This window comes from Lutjanus erythropterus, chromosome 7, assembly GCF_056507025.1.
Source record: "Lutjanus erythropterus isolate fLutEry1 chromosome 7, fLutEry1.hap2, whole genome shotgun sequence".
Lineage (NCBI taxonomy): Eukaryota > Metazoa > Chordata > Actinopteri > Lutjaniformes > Lutjanidae > Lutjanus > Lutjanus erythropterus.
Window position 1 is genome coordinate 15,728,049 of NC_139323.1, and position 16,947 is coordinate 15,744,995.

Sequence of the window (16,947 nt, forward strand, 5' to 3'; positions counted from 1 at the left end):
AGAGTGGCAGTCACAACTCCTGTTTAAAGACACTGTAAATTTTATATTGCTGTCCAGAACTGGTTGGTCCATTAAACCAGTAAGGCCATTGCATCATATGTATTCTGAGGCTGATCACACTTATTTAAACAAAAATAAATGTCATCATTTCATCACTATGTGTGTGAATCATTATGGACAGTGACTCAGCCAGGGTGTTTTTACATTAATGAAAGGGAAATCCTGAGCAAACACTCAACTTTAACCAAAATAATTAGGTCTATGGTCTTTTAAGGAGTGAGCTTCAGAATGAAGAGTGTAAAACAGCTTCCCCCTGACCTCAACCAGAAGGTTTAAAAGGGACCTGAAACCTCCTAAAAGCTGAACAAAAACTGAACTAGGCTTCATCGCGGTGGTAGCTATTTTGTTGGCAAACTTTGCAATTTAGTAAAACAAAATAGGGCCATTTTTCTAAATTGTTAAATGAAACTGTTTGCTTTTATAAAGGTGCAAAGAGACATCATTATCTGTATCTGTGTCTGTTCAACCAAAAAAATGATCTGTCTGCATCTGTATTCAAATAGAAGACCAACAGTGGTCTTGGTTTATACTAGAAATCACATTTAATCAGTCAAATGTATTTTCTAACCTATATTCCTTGTTAATGTAATTGTTGTGCATCCAAAGCGTGCAAGCTTGATTTAATATTGGCATATAATTAATTATAAAATATGTTTCTGCATCCTCACATCCTCATCCCGTACTTTTAAACCCTGTACAAAATGTTGGATTTTTTTTTTTTTCCCAAATCATAAAAAGCATTTTCGGATGTGTTTCTATTGAATTATTTGTGCTTTCGTGGATAATGAACTTGTATAAAGGTGCAGATGCTTTTGTAGGCCATGCAACAAGCACGATAATGGTCATGACAGCGTGTTAGTACAGCAGCATAGAACCTGTGACAGAACACTGAGCTTTCTCATATCCGTTCTAGTCTGCTCATAAATTGACTTTAATAATATTCTTGGCATGTCTAAAAACCAAAGAAGGTAAAGAAGGCCTGATTTATAATGCTACTTATAGGGCAGAAAATCATTGTGGCACTCCAGTCAGTCATGTCAAAGCAGGTACTTTTGCCTTTAAAAGCAGATGTAAAACACCTGTTCTGACATCACTCATTGGGGTGTGGCCAGAAGTGCTCCATGCTTGGAAGCTTCTGCCTGAAGAGCAGTGCCATGTGATTTTCTATTTGATTCGGTGTTGATTGATTGGTGTTAAATCTTACGTTTCATACGTGGTTTTAACAACATCGTTGCTGTAGTTTGTTCAACTGAACTTAAACTGACCCACTAGCTGTGTTTACATTGACAATGAGATCATCAATTGGATTTTTCTTGCTTATTTTGTCTTTTCATCCCTCTTGATGAACTGAATATAGTTAAGATTTGGAGGGCACAGAATCTCTATTCTGTTTTCACTGTGTAGCACAAAGAGGTTTATACAGTAAACCATAAATTATTATATTCAATAGATAGATTTACTAGTGTTGCAGTGCACTTCAAACACCACGTCTCTGCTCAACATGTGTGTATAAAAAGCACACAGCTAACTACCAAGTTAGAGACGTCCGTTATGCCGCCATCACCCTGGCGATGATCCAACTCAAGTAAATGTCAAAGACTGGTTGCAGTATGTGGCTGCAACCTCACGCACCCAGTGCATGCTGGTAGAAGGAGCACACAGATGCAGGAGAGAGCATGATATTATTCAACTGTTCAACATATAATATGCATAACCTTTTTAAAGCTGTATATTTTTTAAGCCCCTTGGGTAGTTAATAGTCAGTTGCATCAGACCACATATCAGAATACACGCTGTTTGCACACAACTCTTTTTTAAAGCTCATACCAAGTAGGGATGCACCCTAATCCAAATACGTGATTCAGGAAAGCACAAATAATGTGAGGGAAACAGATATTTCTTCTACCCAAAGCTGCTCCTCATTTTTTGGGAAAAAATAACTTTCAAAATGTTACGCAGTGATGTTAAGAGTACTAGTTTTTACTTTTAACTAAGTACATTTTTACACAAGTCCTTTAACATGGCAATATTATTATAACATAATATCAATATATGTAAAATATTCTTGTACTGTAAACTGCAGTAAGATTAAAACATTAAGAAACATGAACGCAGCATAATTGCAATTTAAGATTATTTCCTCATGTTTACTGTAGAGAGTTCCTATTTTTCCAAAGCAAAACAGAATCTTTTGATTTGTAAGACATTTTTTTTTTCATTTTCTTATTGCTCAGTGTCCCCCAGTAGTGATGGGCTTCAGTTCATAAAACTTAGTTTAGTTAAAATTAAAACTAAAAAAGGGAGAAATCGCTGAAAAGTACAGCATGAGGATGTGGAAATAATTAATTATATGCCAATATTAAATCAATTTGATGCTTTGTAGACACAAAAAATTCATTGCCAATAAATATTAGGTTAGAATATTAGGTTAGAAAATGCAACATTTGTCCAGTTTAACATGTAATCTGATGTTCTATCTGTGTACATGGAGAATCATGTGTACAGATACAGAGACAATTAATGAGGTCTCTGTACACCTCTAATACCGACCCCCTTAACACTGAAAATAGACATTAATCCTCTGGTTTCAGATTGTGTGTGGGACTGATCAGCTCTGTTTCTGTCTGTGCATCCCTGACCCAACCTGTCCTGATTATGATGTGCTCAAGCAGAAGATGATAAGAGAGACAGGTAGATGCAAAAGGACAACTCATACACCCTCTGAAAGGGTATGAAATGCTTTATTTTGTACTTTCAAGTGGTGCTACAGTTTGCTAAACACCTAAAAGTAAAGTTGCTGAAGCTTAACTGTCAGCACAAATATTGAACTGAATGAGTTTATACTCACAGCAAACTTGGCAGGGCTCCTTAAAATGGTTTGGAAGACACAATTGCAGTCCAGCACACTGCGTTCCCTGTAAATTATCTTCCCATCTCTGCAGCACTGTCATAGTTCACAGTAAATTGAAGATCAGCTTTCATACCAGCCACTCACTGCAATGAGATCATCACCAACCCAGTATCACTGCTTACTGTGTATTAATAACAGTCAGGCTCCCAGTATATGAGCCTCCCGACAACACATTTCTTATCTGTCAGCTACCAATCAATATTTAGTGTCTGGATTTTTCTTTCATTCATACAAAGGACATAACATGGGCATGCAGTTATTAAATGAAACTTATTTTGATGTTTCACCCCAAAAAATCCATGTTTAAAGTCACTGGAACATTTTAAGTACTTCTTGTGAAAATGAAAATGAATGCAGAGCCCTGACCACGCTCCCTGCACGCCCTCTGAGCCACTGACACAGAAACAATGATTCTGGTGCTGACACACCACTTCCCTTAGATATCATCATTCACTACATACAGAGGGCCATAATCACAGTTTTTTTGTGGCTCAACATTATATTGTCAGGGCATAAACGATGACCTCTGCCCCAAATCAATGTCGTGATTATGCTTTATGGACTATTTAATGAAAGGGCAGGGCACAATCATTGCTTTTGTTTCTTTGGCTGCCCTTCAGACTGCAGATAAGTGAAATAAATCTCTTTGTAATATCAGCATATTCAAAAAAATAAAAAATAAAAAAAGAGTATGCAAAAAATAAACTACATCGTGCAAGTATTCCCAGCACAAACTTTTGAGCAGTCTCTTGTTGTAGGCTAAGGATTGTCTTTTAGCTGATAACACTGTGGTCTTGAGACAAAGGGCTGCAAATCGGAGGATGAACAAATTTCATTTCCTATAAATTCTTCACAATTAAAATGCCCCAATCTTGTGTTATTTCAAGGCTTGTATTGCGAAGGAAAAGTTTTCATGAGCAGTAACTTAACATGACAGCTGACAGCGAACCTAAAACAGTAAAACAAGGCAGATACGTGAAAGTACAAACATTGACAGAGGGAAGAAACTTAACTTCATGCCACAGGGATTCAGTTAGAAGCCGCACCTATACCTACCTGCATAGATGTGATCATTTTGGTGTAAAAACAGGGTAAGAGAGAACCTCCATACACCTGGCCAAACTGGGCGTGCTTGTTGAAGTGTCTGATTCAGAAAGTTACAAAAATTGTCAGATGCAGCCCCCCAAAATTCCAACTTTGACCAAGATAATCTGACAAGCTCTTTGTTTGTGGCACAGTGAGGCCTTTAGTAGGACAGAGATGATAACTGTAGTTTTTTTAGTGGACGGACAATAAGGTGAAACATTTTTGAAATTCTACATCAGTGCATACAACATTCAAAGCAACATGTCGACTGGTTTATCTAGTAATCTATATTTGAAAGCATAATTTTGGTCACTAAAATCATGATATGAAATTTTCATACCATTTCATTCTTCGAGGGATGTGACAAAACATCACCTTGATGACTTGGGAATGAGGATGACCTGATATATACTGGAATATAAATAAACTGTGAGCAGGTCATGCGTTTTCTTCTAGAATGAAGCAAAGAAAACCATCTTCTCTGTAAATTCTTGCTAATCATCGGTTAGTATTTTACTGTACATTCAAGGGTTAATGTCTAAGTTTCCATATCACACCACCTGTGATGGCCTCCACTGGAGCGCCTGTTCTCATGGTAATCTCTCAAGGTGTTTAAAGCAATAGTGAGTGATGCAGCCTTTGTCCGTGCTGATACACACAGGCGGCTGCTTCGCCCAGTACCAGACCCTTCGAGGGGGTCATGGCAGATCAAAGGTGTTGGTCACAGCCATTAGGCCCGGCAGCCCAGACCCGACATGAAAAGCTTGTGTTTTGAAAAGGAGGGCAGAAGGAAAAAAACAACAGGGCCCTCTTCGTTTAAAAAGCAAGCAAACTGTGAAATAATTGAAAAGGTATGTCAATCAAGAGCAGGAGCACAGCGGGAACTCCGAGATTCCCAGGCTCTGCTCTGGTCGAGCACTGAGCCATGGAGGGCTGCTCAAGGGGGCAACCCAAGAAATTAAAGACCTGGGAAAAGGAACAAAAAGAAGACAGGAGGAAAGGAGCAGGAAAATCTCTTTTTCTCACTCTGTCTTTGCTCAGTCTTTCACTCTTTTCTGCTTTAAATTTGTGATGAAAGGAACCATTTTGCCACACTTTGTAGAGCCCCATTCAAAACGCTTGGTCATTAATAAGATCTTGTCTAGCTCTTCACCTCTCAGGTGAGTAACAAAGACTTTTTTGGGGGGGCAGCAGCCATTGGAAGCACCTGCCCCCACCACAGAAACCCCCCATCTTATAACCAGCACCTTCACCCTGTACTCGCTCCTTCCTCCTCCTCCTCCTCCTCCCCCATACCATGAGTCTGACAAAAGGGAACCCCGTGAGAGTGTCTCTCTCTTTCCTTTCTGCCCTTTTTTTTAAAGTCAGAAAAGGCTTGAATGATCTGACGATGGGCTAACGTCCAAAAAATGGGGGACAGAAAGAAAAGAAAGAGTAAAAAAAAAAAGATTGGGTAAAAGACTTTTTCTATGCTTTTAAAAATCCCATAGAGGAGAAATAAATGGCAAGTCCACAGTTGACTAGACATGTATAGTGCAGGATTTGCTTGTAATGGCAGCTTGAGCTTATTGACAGTCCCAGCCAAAACATGTCAAAGGTTAAGAGATCTTGCCAATTGCAAGTGGGAAGCCAAAAGTACCTTTTTCATGAGCTCAATAGGGCCATCAGTTGATACTTGCTCAGCAGAAAACGGAGCAGGAATGACCCCCAGTTTGCAAAGCAGCTCAGAAACAAAGAGCTAATTTGTCTCCATTAATTCTCTCTCTTCTTTCTTATTGTGATACATTTCTTGAATGAACACAGTTTATTCAAATGTAGTTATTCACAAAAATAATTTAACTGCACACTAAAAAATGAGGATGAGTCGAAATCCTATTTAAAATCCTATTTAAATGATATATGGTTGAAGTGAGTTGTTTCTACCTGTCCCCTCCTCCCCAGATTCCAGGAGGCTCAGGCAGGTTGCAGTAACACTGCAGGAGTGCAAGATGAGCACAACATTGTAATTTGACAATAACAAATGACAACATGTTGATCAGCTGTTCATAACTCCTGCTTGTCTGTGGATGTAAGGTTAAGCTCTTATCCTGAAAATAAAAGCCCACTGCTCTGGAAATACACACTCTGGAGTTTGAGTCCAGTCACCGCCTGCCAGACTCGATTAACATATTGCTCAACCTAGTCATAATAAACATCTACTCCATCTTAAAGTTGATTAATGATTTTTTTATGACTGATAAGCATATACTTACTCATTTGCAGAAATTTGCCATTAATTTGAACTCTAATTAATGTGAAACAGGCAAACAATAACTCAAGTAATGAGCCAGAATAAAAATTTCAAAGGAGAACTTGCTGGCTGTAGCGTTGTTGTCAGAGAAGCGAGTATTTCAACTTAGCATGTTTCCTTAATCTCTGACGACATATCATGGTCATTTCATGATTATTACTGTAAATATATGACAGATTTAAAGAGATTATTTCCCCCACACTACACTTCAAAATGTTATAAAAACATAAATCACGATTATCCAATTTCAACAAAATAAATCATTTTCTCGTGTCATCAACCAAGTCTTTTATAATAAATCATAATTTTACAGGTTCTGTAAAAATTGTATACTTCAAGGACACTATAACGAGTCTTCAGGCCAAACTCAGCATACAGACTTTCTTCCCGTAATGTGACCTTTGGGTTTCAGCAGTTAGGAAAACCCTCAAATAGCTTGAAATACCTCGCTCTGATTTCTCAGGCTTTGAACACAATGGAGTGACTTTTCAAAGGGGCGACTGTGAGTTATATGGATCTAACTGGTCTTTATAGATGTGTGGTCAAGCGTCCAGAGCCCAAGTGATTCCACTAGACAATGTGAAATCCCCATTTCATGTCCTCAGATCTTTTGTATCTGCTGGCTGCTACACCAGCACCTATGAATGAAATGACATGTAGGGTACCTATGAGACTGGAGGAGAGAGAAGACAAGTGTTAATGTGCTGCAGTGGTGGAAAGTAATTAATTACATTTATATCAGTATCATACTTAAATATATTGTAAATACAATTTTGACATACTTGTGCTTTACTTGAATATTTCTATTTTATAATACTTCATGCTTCAACATCACTATAAAATATGATTTTTACTCCATTACATCTATTTTAAAGTGATGGTTACTGCTGACTTCACTGACTTTTTACTTAAAAAAAAACATGATGTGCTTATATGATGTCTAATACTATACCACTAATCTACCCAGTATTACATCTATAAAATATTAAACAGCTACATGTATTTGTTAGTGATAAAAACAGGCAAATATAATATTTATAAAAAGAGATATTCTGCATCCTTACTGCTTTACTTTTAATGAGAAATATGTAATATATTTATTGTACTAAATGATAAAAAGAACATGAAATGTCATAAAATAAAGACAAAACATGTAGAAGTAAATACTGGCTCCTCCATCAACAGTATAATGTTTTCCTTTGAAAATTCCTTTCCAGGCCAGAAAAACTGATTTTGTTTTCCTTTTTCACATTTATTCCATTTACTTTTGATACTTTAAGTACATTTTGCTAATAAAACTTTGACTTTTGACTTGTAACAGAGTTTTTTTTTTTTCAGACAAACTTTCTACTTTTGCTCAAGTAATAGATCTACTTTTTTCACCACTGGTGTGCTATAGGCTTCACAAAATGATTGCTTACACAAACCTTAAAACCTACACATATGATCCAGTACACTCCTCTAGGGTTTAAAAATAAGTGAGTCTATTTTATACTGCTAAAAGTTTTTTTTTTTTTTTTTTTTTAATTTTGCTGTTCAGAGCCAACTCCTAGCAATGTCTCAGATGTGACAAACATCCTTCCAACACACCTACTGTGCCTGGAACTCAAACCAGCAAATAATGGCAATTACTGCTGGCACCACTTTCAGGCACCAGCGGTTTTCATTGGCCTGGACTAATCCCCCATAAATCCTAGCAGCGCTCCAATCACCAGCCGGGCCTCAGCTAATTGCTTATGAGTCCCTTGCACGCTCCAGGTGCCACCGTAGCACACCCGGTGTTTGTAAACACAGCTCGTAAAGAGGAGGCTGCCATCAAAGTGTTAATGTTTCCTCGGAGGATCAGAGGCTGTGCAGGAATGATGGGGGTGCAGCTGGGCTAATACCTGGATGGACTCGACTCAGGCTGTCCTTCCTTCCCTGCAGCTGTGGCGAGCGGAGAGAGGGCTTCATTTACACGGCCCTGTCAGAGAAGAAAGACACTCAACAGGAGTTTGTGTTTGTTTACCTTCCTCTGCTTTTCTTTCCTCTTCTTTACTCTTTGTACTTCTTTGTGTCCGTGCCTAAAGTAGATGACCTCACTCAGTAAGCATGACTGGTGATGTTCAGAGCTGAAGAGATAGGTAGTTGTGTGTTTGGAGTGATGGGGGCAGCAGATGTGTGTTTTTAAGTTTTGGAGCCCTTCAAAAATGCGCTTTGAAACCAGCGACAGTAGTCTGATGACATTAACAGCCGTCCCGAAAAGAAGAGTTAGTAGCACTTGTGAATATGATATTATGTATATATTGCTGTCATCTGTACTATATTAGACATGGAGGAGAAACAGCATTTTAAACATCTATATGTACATTGAAGATGACATCTTTTCTCATAGGACCAGTATGTAGAATGTAATGGCATCTAGCGGTGAGGTTGCAGATTGTAAACACACTGGCCAGCCTGTAGCCAGTCTTTGGTTCCTCTGCACTGAGCTACTGTAGAAACATGGAAATATAACCATGACAATAACATTTCCATAACCTTCATACAGCAGTCATTTTAACCCAGGCCACGATGTTTCTGTAACCTTAACTTTTCCTAAACCTAACCTTTAACCATGGTACCGTCACATCTGAACACAGACTAATTTTTCAAAAGTCATTTGTGATGGTTTTGGAAGGCACAAATAAAAAATGTTTTCCTGTGGATCATCGTGGCAGAGGGCATGGACAAAGTATTTTGACATTTAATTTGGAGGAGTTGCTGTGACTTAAGGCTTGAAAAAATGTGAACCTATCCTTTAAAGCCTGGTCTAAAACAAATATGTAACTCATTATTTAATCCAAAAACATATTAAGACGAGCCTCTTCGCCAAATTCAGCTTTGCTGTTCTTTCCAAACAAAATCTGGTTTTGCTCAAATAAATAGGTAGAAAAAAACTGCAGTGCAGGGGGAGTAGCACCTGTGAAACTCCTGGTGTGAGCATTTATTTTTCATCACTAGATGGGTTTAACCAGCGAGACTCCTCAGGAACTCAGTCGCTGCCATGTACAAGACTCGCAGTTGTGCTGAAGCAGCAGGGGGTTGGTCAGTTGGGTGGCCAGTGGCCCACTCCTGCTTTTACGACTCCTTCATTTCCTACCAGCTTTGGTCACCCTGTCCTTCAACACCTTGATCTGGTGCTATGTTTACAGCATCTGTCCAAAGCCAACACTCCTTCTTCACAAATATCCAGCAGTGCCTGGCCTTTGAGCAACAACATTACATGTTTTCTCAGCACAGACTTGGTTGTCAGGGGTGTAAAAAGAAGATTCCGTGCTGTGATCAGATAGCAGACCACATCAGGGTGCTTTTGAAGGTGTAAGTGCACAAATAAAGCCAGAAAAAATGTCATCCTAAAGAGAGCTCCATCTCCAGCAATTAGCTGCTATTCAGGAGCCCGCGGTAAGCCCTCAGGTCATCTCCAAAACATCTCCCTGTCGTAGCCATGACAATGGGTGTGTGCCGTTATTTTTGTATAGAGACAAAAACCAGATCAAGAGTGAGCCACATGGGACTTGTTTGCAATCAGTGCCCAAAGGAAACAATTAGCCCACAAGCTTGCCAGCTTTTTCATGGGGTGAAGTAAGTTTGAGAGGCTGCTTAAGTGGCCAGCAGACACAGTTTTTATGTCCCTCAGTAAACAACACTGGGTAACATCAGGGTGGAGTGTCACATCTGGAGTCACAAGGCTTGAATGAATGTGAGCAGGACGACACTGTACAGGCTCAGACACTCTGTGCGTGTGTTCAGATCGTATGTGTTTATGGATGTGGTCAGAGACAAGGGTAGGTAGATAAAGCTGTGCAATTAAAGAGGTAGTGCACACTCAAACATGTTTCAGAGCTGTAAACTAAATTATGTGACTGTACTATGATGAAACACATCAATGTTAGTGTTAATATTGACATTTCTTAATAAACTAAAGTAGAGTCAACTGTTTGGGACAGATCTACATCATGAAATTTTGATTTAAAAAACAAGAGAGAGCCAGGGGCCAACCTCCCTAGAGCCATTTTCAAATATATGCTGATTACATAAATAAATAAGGATGGATACCATGCCTCCATCCCCTCCCACTCCACAAAACTGAAGCCATCTTGCTGACTAAATTGAGAACAGGACTCAGCGGTCTATCATGGCATGAAGCCCCCTTTTTATAGCATCAAATAACTAATTAAAACCAAATTTATCAAAAAAATTAACACTTGAACAAACAAACACTTGAACATTGGGAAAAACTTATTGTTTTTGTTTGACCCTTGTCTTATTTGTTAAGATTGGAAAGGCAAGATTCATGACCTATATTGCAGCCAGTTACCAGGGGGCAATCAAGAAGGTTTGGTTTCACTTTTGGGAAGATCCATGTTGTCCATTTCCACATGTCAATGATGCTGATCGAGACGCATCATTTGCAGGAACCAGACAGCAGACACAAAGATCGCTTTTCTGGTTCTTCCTCCAAAAAAGTTCCCTAGCTTCCAGTTTGACTTCAGTGGTATCCGGCCCATTGAATATATGCAGTAGTGTTTCATCACCTGCGAGTTCCTTCTTGGCTCATAGACTTTTACATTGTGATGTCACAGATTCTAAAATCACTTTTCTCAGTTGCAGGAAAGTTTTACAAATACAAAAACTCTCAGCAGTTTTACAGACATCTGTTATTTTATTATTTAATTTTTAAAATTAGAAGCAAGGCTGACTGGTAATGCCCTATCTAGGTTCTATTATACGTCCATGGTTATTATGCTATCTTTTGCTAACTTTTGACAGCTGTAGAAGCACTACAGCTTGATGATGATCCAATGATGAACATCAGATAAACAGCAACCTCTCAGCCTCTCTGAACCGCTAGCCTAGCTAGTGACTCTGTCAAACCTCCAGCGGACTCTGTGTCTACAGCAGTTGCCCATGGTTGGTTACCTCCAAATATTAGCCGTTCTTACTGAGCATCCCCACACTCTCACTTTAAGCTTAAATGACAAAATAATAATAATAATAATAATAATAATAATAATAATAATAATAATAAAAATCATTTTTGGGGTTTTCTGATATGATCAATCTTTATCCCATTGTTCTAAATGCTCTGAGCCTGCCTGGTCTCCTGACAAAGGGTGCTCTCCCAGGCCATTGTGTATGTCTTGTGTGTGTGTTTTTTTTTTTCTTGTCTTGGGCTCTCTCTCCCCAGAGCATATGGCTGTCTGGTATCCTAATCGCTAATGATAGAGTGGCTTTTGATGGGGAAACTCCCAAACCTAGATGTTTCTAACCCAGACTCTTGTTCCCTCTTTTATTTTCCAGGCCTGATGGAAATCCGATCTGTCAGTGTGGGAGTTGTTGCCATCAAATCTGTCAGCACCGGGCTGTACTTAGCTATGTCCAAGAAAGGCACGCTCTTTGGATCGGTGCGTATACAACCTGGCAACATTGTTCCTGGAGGTCAAGATGGGAGGGCTGGGAGGGGGAGGAGGGTGGTGAGGGTAGGGGAGGTATATATGTATAGGGGTCTCAAATGAGTGTCTACCCAAACATGTTTGATTCTACAGAAGTGGAGAGAAATGTCAGGAATCTTCTGCTCCAGAAAGTCCAGAAAAGGTTAGAGTGTTACAATCAATCATGGCTGTACACCTGGGCCATGGCTGATGGTACCTGCAGCTCGAGTTGGCTTGTTCCACTGTCATAATAGAAGGAAAGACACCCTACCAGCAAGGACAAAGAGCCAGCTGGGCTCCTTTAAAAGTTTTTGCGTGCCATCTGCCAATTGTTGCTTCACACAGCAAGCTTTCAAAAGTAATCACCTCTCTTTGTTAAAATCAGCCACACATCAGACCTGAGGTGTGTGGTGTCTAGCTCATGTATTTACATCTGGGAAAAAAGAGAAATCAAGGACAAGCAATCAGTCAGCAGCTGTGATAAGAGAAGTGCCTGACACAGTAAACACGACATAAACAGAGCTGAAGACCCAGGCCTCTCCAAAATCTGAAACCTCCCATCACAAAAAGGCAGGTGAATCACGGCAGGCTCATACTATCCTGATGTTATCACAGACGGGGCCTCATTATAGCTGCATGATAACAATCTGGAAAAGGGAATGCAGCAGAACCTCTTGTCACTACAATATCTTTCAAGACCCTTTGACTAACTGATAAGAAGTGGTAACCACCCATGGAAAAGTGGCTTTGCTGACTGTTGGATCACCTTCACAGATCAACATACGTGGAGGCAAACTTGAATTAAAAACTGGATTTAAAAAAAAAATAGAATGATTTCTTTAATAGAACTATATACATATATACTATACATCAATATTGATTAAAATGTCCTTTTTATGCTATGTTATACTATGCTAATTTTGATCATTTTGAGTACCTTAAAGCTGGGGAAGGCACTTTAGACTTTGGATCATTACAGGTTGGTAAGATAGTTAATTGTTGAGTCTCATTCCCAGGTGTCAAATACTGACACTTTTGGTTGGTGACCTCCGACATATAAATACTTAGTTTTTGTACTTTACTTTAGAATTTATTTAATAGACAGCTTTTCACTTTTACTCCCTACATTTTAACACAAATACCTGTACTTTATACTTGTTTAGTTTTAATGCATTTTAGGATAATTATTGATTATTTAAATTTTGCATCATCATTCTTTGCCATCTCAGCATCAAGATCATTTTCAACCTAAACTGATGGGACAATAATGCAAAGAAAAGACAATTTCTTGTGTGTATCCTTCAGGGCAGGTCACACAGCAAAGGTGTAGCATGACAAAAACAATGTAAAAGATGTATCAAGACCAAACAGACAACAGAGGGTGAGGTTCACTTAGCTTCTCACAGAAACAGCCTGTCAAAATGTCCTTCAGAGGGCTACTTTCTATGCTTACATGGCCCTATTTAGATAATCTATAGCACATAGTGCATGCCACATTTGCACAAACTCCACTTTACTATTTAAAGGGCACATAATCTGGGCACTAGGTGATGTAGGGAACACAAAGGGATTGTATTTAGTCTCTTTGGCTCAATTTACTATCTGAATTATGTGCTTGTTGAAAAGCAGCAAAATGCTGCACCATCAACTTTTGACCAGGTTTTTGTTGGTCAGTGCCACAGTCACTTTATGCTGTTTCAAGATAGCTATGTGCCAACAATGCATCTGACCACACCTCATTTTAAGACCACCACACCCATTGGTGCACACATAGGTGCAAGTACATTTGCAACCTACACAATTTGCGTGTTGGGTGTGAAAACGAGCGGGTCAGAAAATAACAGTGACAGCTGTGCTGTCCATCACTTTGCGCTGGGTGGAAGATAGACGCCATACTTGGTACATTTCAGAGTCTGCACTTTTCACTTTAACTTGACTAAAGAAGTAAATTGAGTTCTTTTACTTTAACTAAAGTCCTTCTTACAGAAGTGTCTGTACTTCTACTTGAGTAAAGAATGTGTGCACATTTGCCAATCAAAAGCATCAAATGAGACTCAACAATGAACTATCTCCAGAATCGCCTACTGCATGTTGAAGGGGTCTGTTCACCCAAGCTGTTCTCAATATTGTTGCTTTTATGTGTGGTATTATGAGGTATTTGGGGTTTTGAATTTTGTTTCTGCTACTGAAACTAACAAAGAATGACATTCAAAAACTCAGTCTTTCCAGTAACAATGTCCCAGTTAGTCAAGATATTTCACAGACCTCATTGTGATCAGTTTCAGTCAGTGATCAGTTTTCAGTGATTGGTCCCAATGAAAACTTAACTGTGAGGCCTGTAGATTATTGCAAGTAACCAGAAGATTGTTTCTGGAAAGACACAATGCTTTGGGGTTTTAATTGTAATTGTTCAATGTCTTTTTTAGATTCACAAATAAAATTCCACTGACATAAACTGTACTGGGTTGTTGGAAAAGGACATTTCAGAGGTGGATATCTCAAAACCTCGAAACTATCTGCATGGCTAGACACCACGGGGATGAGGGATAAGTGGAAAAAAATTTTATTTGGGTGAACCAGCCCTTCAATCCTGGACCAGAGGCTTACACTGTGGCCTTAAAAAAATCAATCAAGCTAAATACCTTGTGATGAAAAACCCATCATCAACAAACACATGGAAAATCTTTCACTGCAACAACAGACATTAACCTTTGTGCACTTCTTAGAAGTTGACTGAGTGTAGCACAGCAGGAATAGGAATATAACCTCCGTAACCTCTCTGTCTTCCTCCCTCTGATCACAGGTGAAGTACAATCCAAGCTGCAAGTTCAAGGAGCGCATTGAGGAGAACGGCTACAACACGTATGCCTCCCTCCGCTGGAAGCATGGCGGCAGGCAGATGTTTGTTTCTCTGAATGGGCGGGGGAAGCCCCGGCGAGGTCACAAAGCTCGACGAAGGCACCCTTCTACTCACTTCCTGCCCATGCTCCCCTCCTAGCTGCCCGAGTCTGAACTCTGATGGGAAACCTGCCTCCTCACACTAGTGTTGATCTTTATTTTTATTATTCCATCCTCCTGTCACATACATGTACATTTGTTGAGGTTTGTAACATTTGTAGAGTTAGTTTAATATGTACTTTTAAGTTATTTTATCCATTTTCTAATGATGTTCAATAATACGGTCCAATACAGTAGAATTATACTATTTTCAGGCATTTGTTGTTTTTTGGCCAGTGTGTAAAGCAGTGTTTGGGTGACTTTTAGGGGACTGAAAAGAGACAGCAAGGCTTGCAAACAACAAAATGTAGCTCACTGGTTTGTTACCAAGTCTATTTTAGATGCTCTGCAAAACAATAATGGAAGCATCTGGTACAGCAAAAATAATAATATCACTATAAGAAAAAGAGGCAACTTTGAAGTAGCTACAGATCAGGACCATAACATTTGTTGAGGATACTGAGGTCAAGCCTTCAGTATTTTTTAGGGGGAAGGGTCACATTCAGAAATGAAAAACCTAAATATAGTGGGTAGTTCATGTGAAGGAAATCTTGAGAGCTGGTTAAATGCTAATGTAAACTCTTACATAGAAGCATTTACAGAAACTGGATTGGGGAGGATAGAGGAGCAACACAAAGTGAATCACTGTGTTCTCAAGATCTCCTCCCATCATGGAGTATTTAACCTCGGTATTGGAAACTTTGCTCTTCCTGAGTCAACCTACGTTTACATGTTACATGCAAATAACAGCAGCTTCTACTCCAATTGTGTGTCAGTCTGTTTGACTACCTGTATAAGATATGGATACAGAGACAACAACAGCACTGGCCGGCCCAGAGACAGACAGGCGGCAGAGAGAGTTGAAATATGGATTTGTAAGTGACCAGTCATAACCTGGTTATATTACCTTCAGCCTAAACGGTGAAAATTCCTTCACAGTTCATAGGCCAATTCCAGTATTTTTAATGGTAAAGGGGAAATTCAGCACTTTTCCTGTGGATGTCCAGCAAGGAACAAAAATGCTCTAAGAGACATAGGAAATGTAGTAACAGAATATTTGATATGAGTTTCAGGAGGTTTCTTGAAAAGCAGAAACACAAAAGTAGCCTGGTCTGGTTTTGTACAGAAGGAACTCCAGACCTGTGAAAGATCTTGCAAGAGTAATCATTTTAACCCAAACCATAATGATGATGACTTCCCTAACCATAACCAGGTCTTTTTTGTCCCTAAACCTACCCATATCATAATCACAGGGTTGTCACTTTATAAAACATAATTAGTTTGTACAACATGCACAATGAAGACACAACACATACAAATCTTGTGAGACTTTTACAAATCTTGGGTTCCCTTTAAGACACCTGGCCGCCTGGAAGAAGACTTGAAACTGGCGATTGAGACCATAAACTTATTAGGAAACTGAGGTCAAGTGAGAAGTGGGCTCATTTTCATGTAAGACTCAATACAGTTTGAGTTCTTTTTGCAGCCAGCGGAGTCGCCCCCTGCTGGCCAATTGAAAGAAAGTATCAGCTTTAATTTTCAGACCTGGAAGCTCCGTCCGCTTCTTCTTCTACTGTCCAGTCAGAGTTGATGGTAAATGTACTCAAATCAAGCAATATATTTACTAAGTATGTGTTGGTTCTAGCAGTGCCTACATGTACCAGGATGCATTGCATGTAAGCTTCTGGTGCATATGCCCACATCGCTCTGTATCACCACCCCGTTCTATAGCTACTGCTTTGTTAACCAAAACTTAGATTACATGACAAAAGTGCTCATCTTGTAAGACCAGTATTTATTCCTTATCACCAATGACATAACTGTGACATAACTGGATGCAGAAAGAACAGATTTTTTTTTTCTAGCACACAATGAGGAATTTATTGTTTCAACTCTGGTTGGACATCCACATAAAAGTGCTAAATTTTCCCTTTCATGCTCTAAATTTAGCCTTACAAAAAAGCAGATGTGAATTTATCAGATCATGTTAAACACATTCTCATCACATGTAGAGCACCATTTCACATATCATAAATGCCCATTATAATTTTTATATGTATCACATGTGAAATCTTTTTTGAAAGGCTAAATGTACTTTTAGGCAAATTGAATGAATTGATTTTCTTTTTTTTTATTTTAATTATGTAGAA

At 39.1% G+C, this 16,947-nt stretch overlaps 1 protein-coding gene across 1 annotated transcript in view; it reads left to right on the forward strand.

Moving 5' to 3' along the window:
* Positions 1 to 16,219, forward strand: part of fgf22 (fibroblast growth factor 22) — a 38,755-nt gene extending 22,536 nt beyond the window's left edge. The window contains exons 2-3 of the mRNA XM_084722189.1: positions 11,670 to 11,773; positions 14,604 to 16,219. Of these exons, the coding sequence (XP_084578315.1) occupies positions 11,670 to 11,773; positions 14,604 to 14,798 (299 nt within the window). The 3' untranslated portion in view covers positions 14,799 to 16,219. The remainder of the gene's footprint in view (positions 1 to 11,669; positions 11,774 to 14,603) is intronic.
* Positions 16,220 to 16,947: the final 728 nt, after the last annotated feature.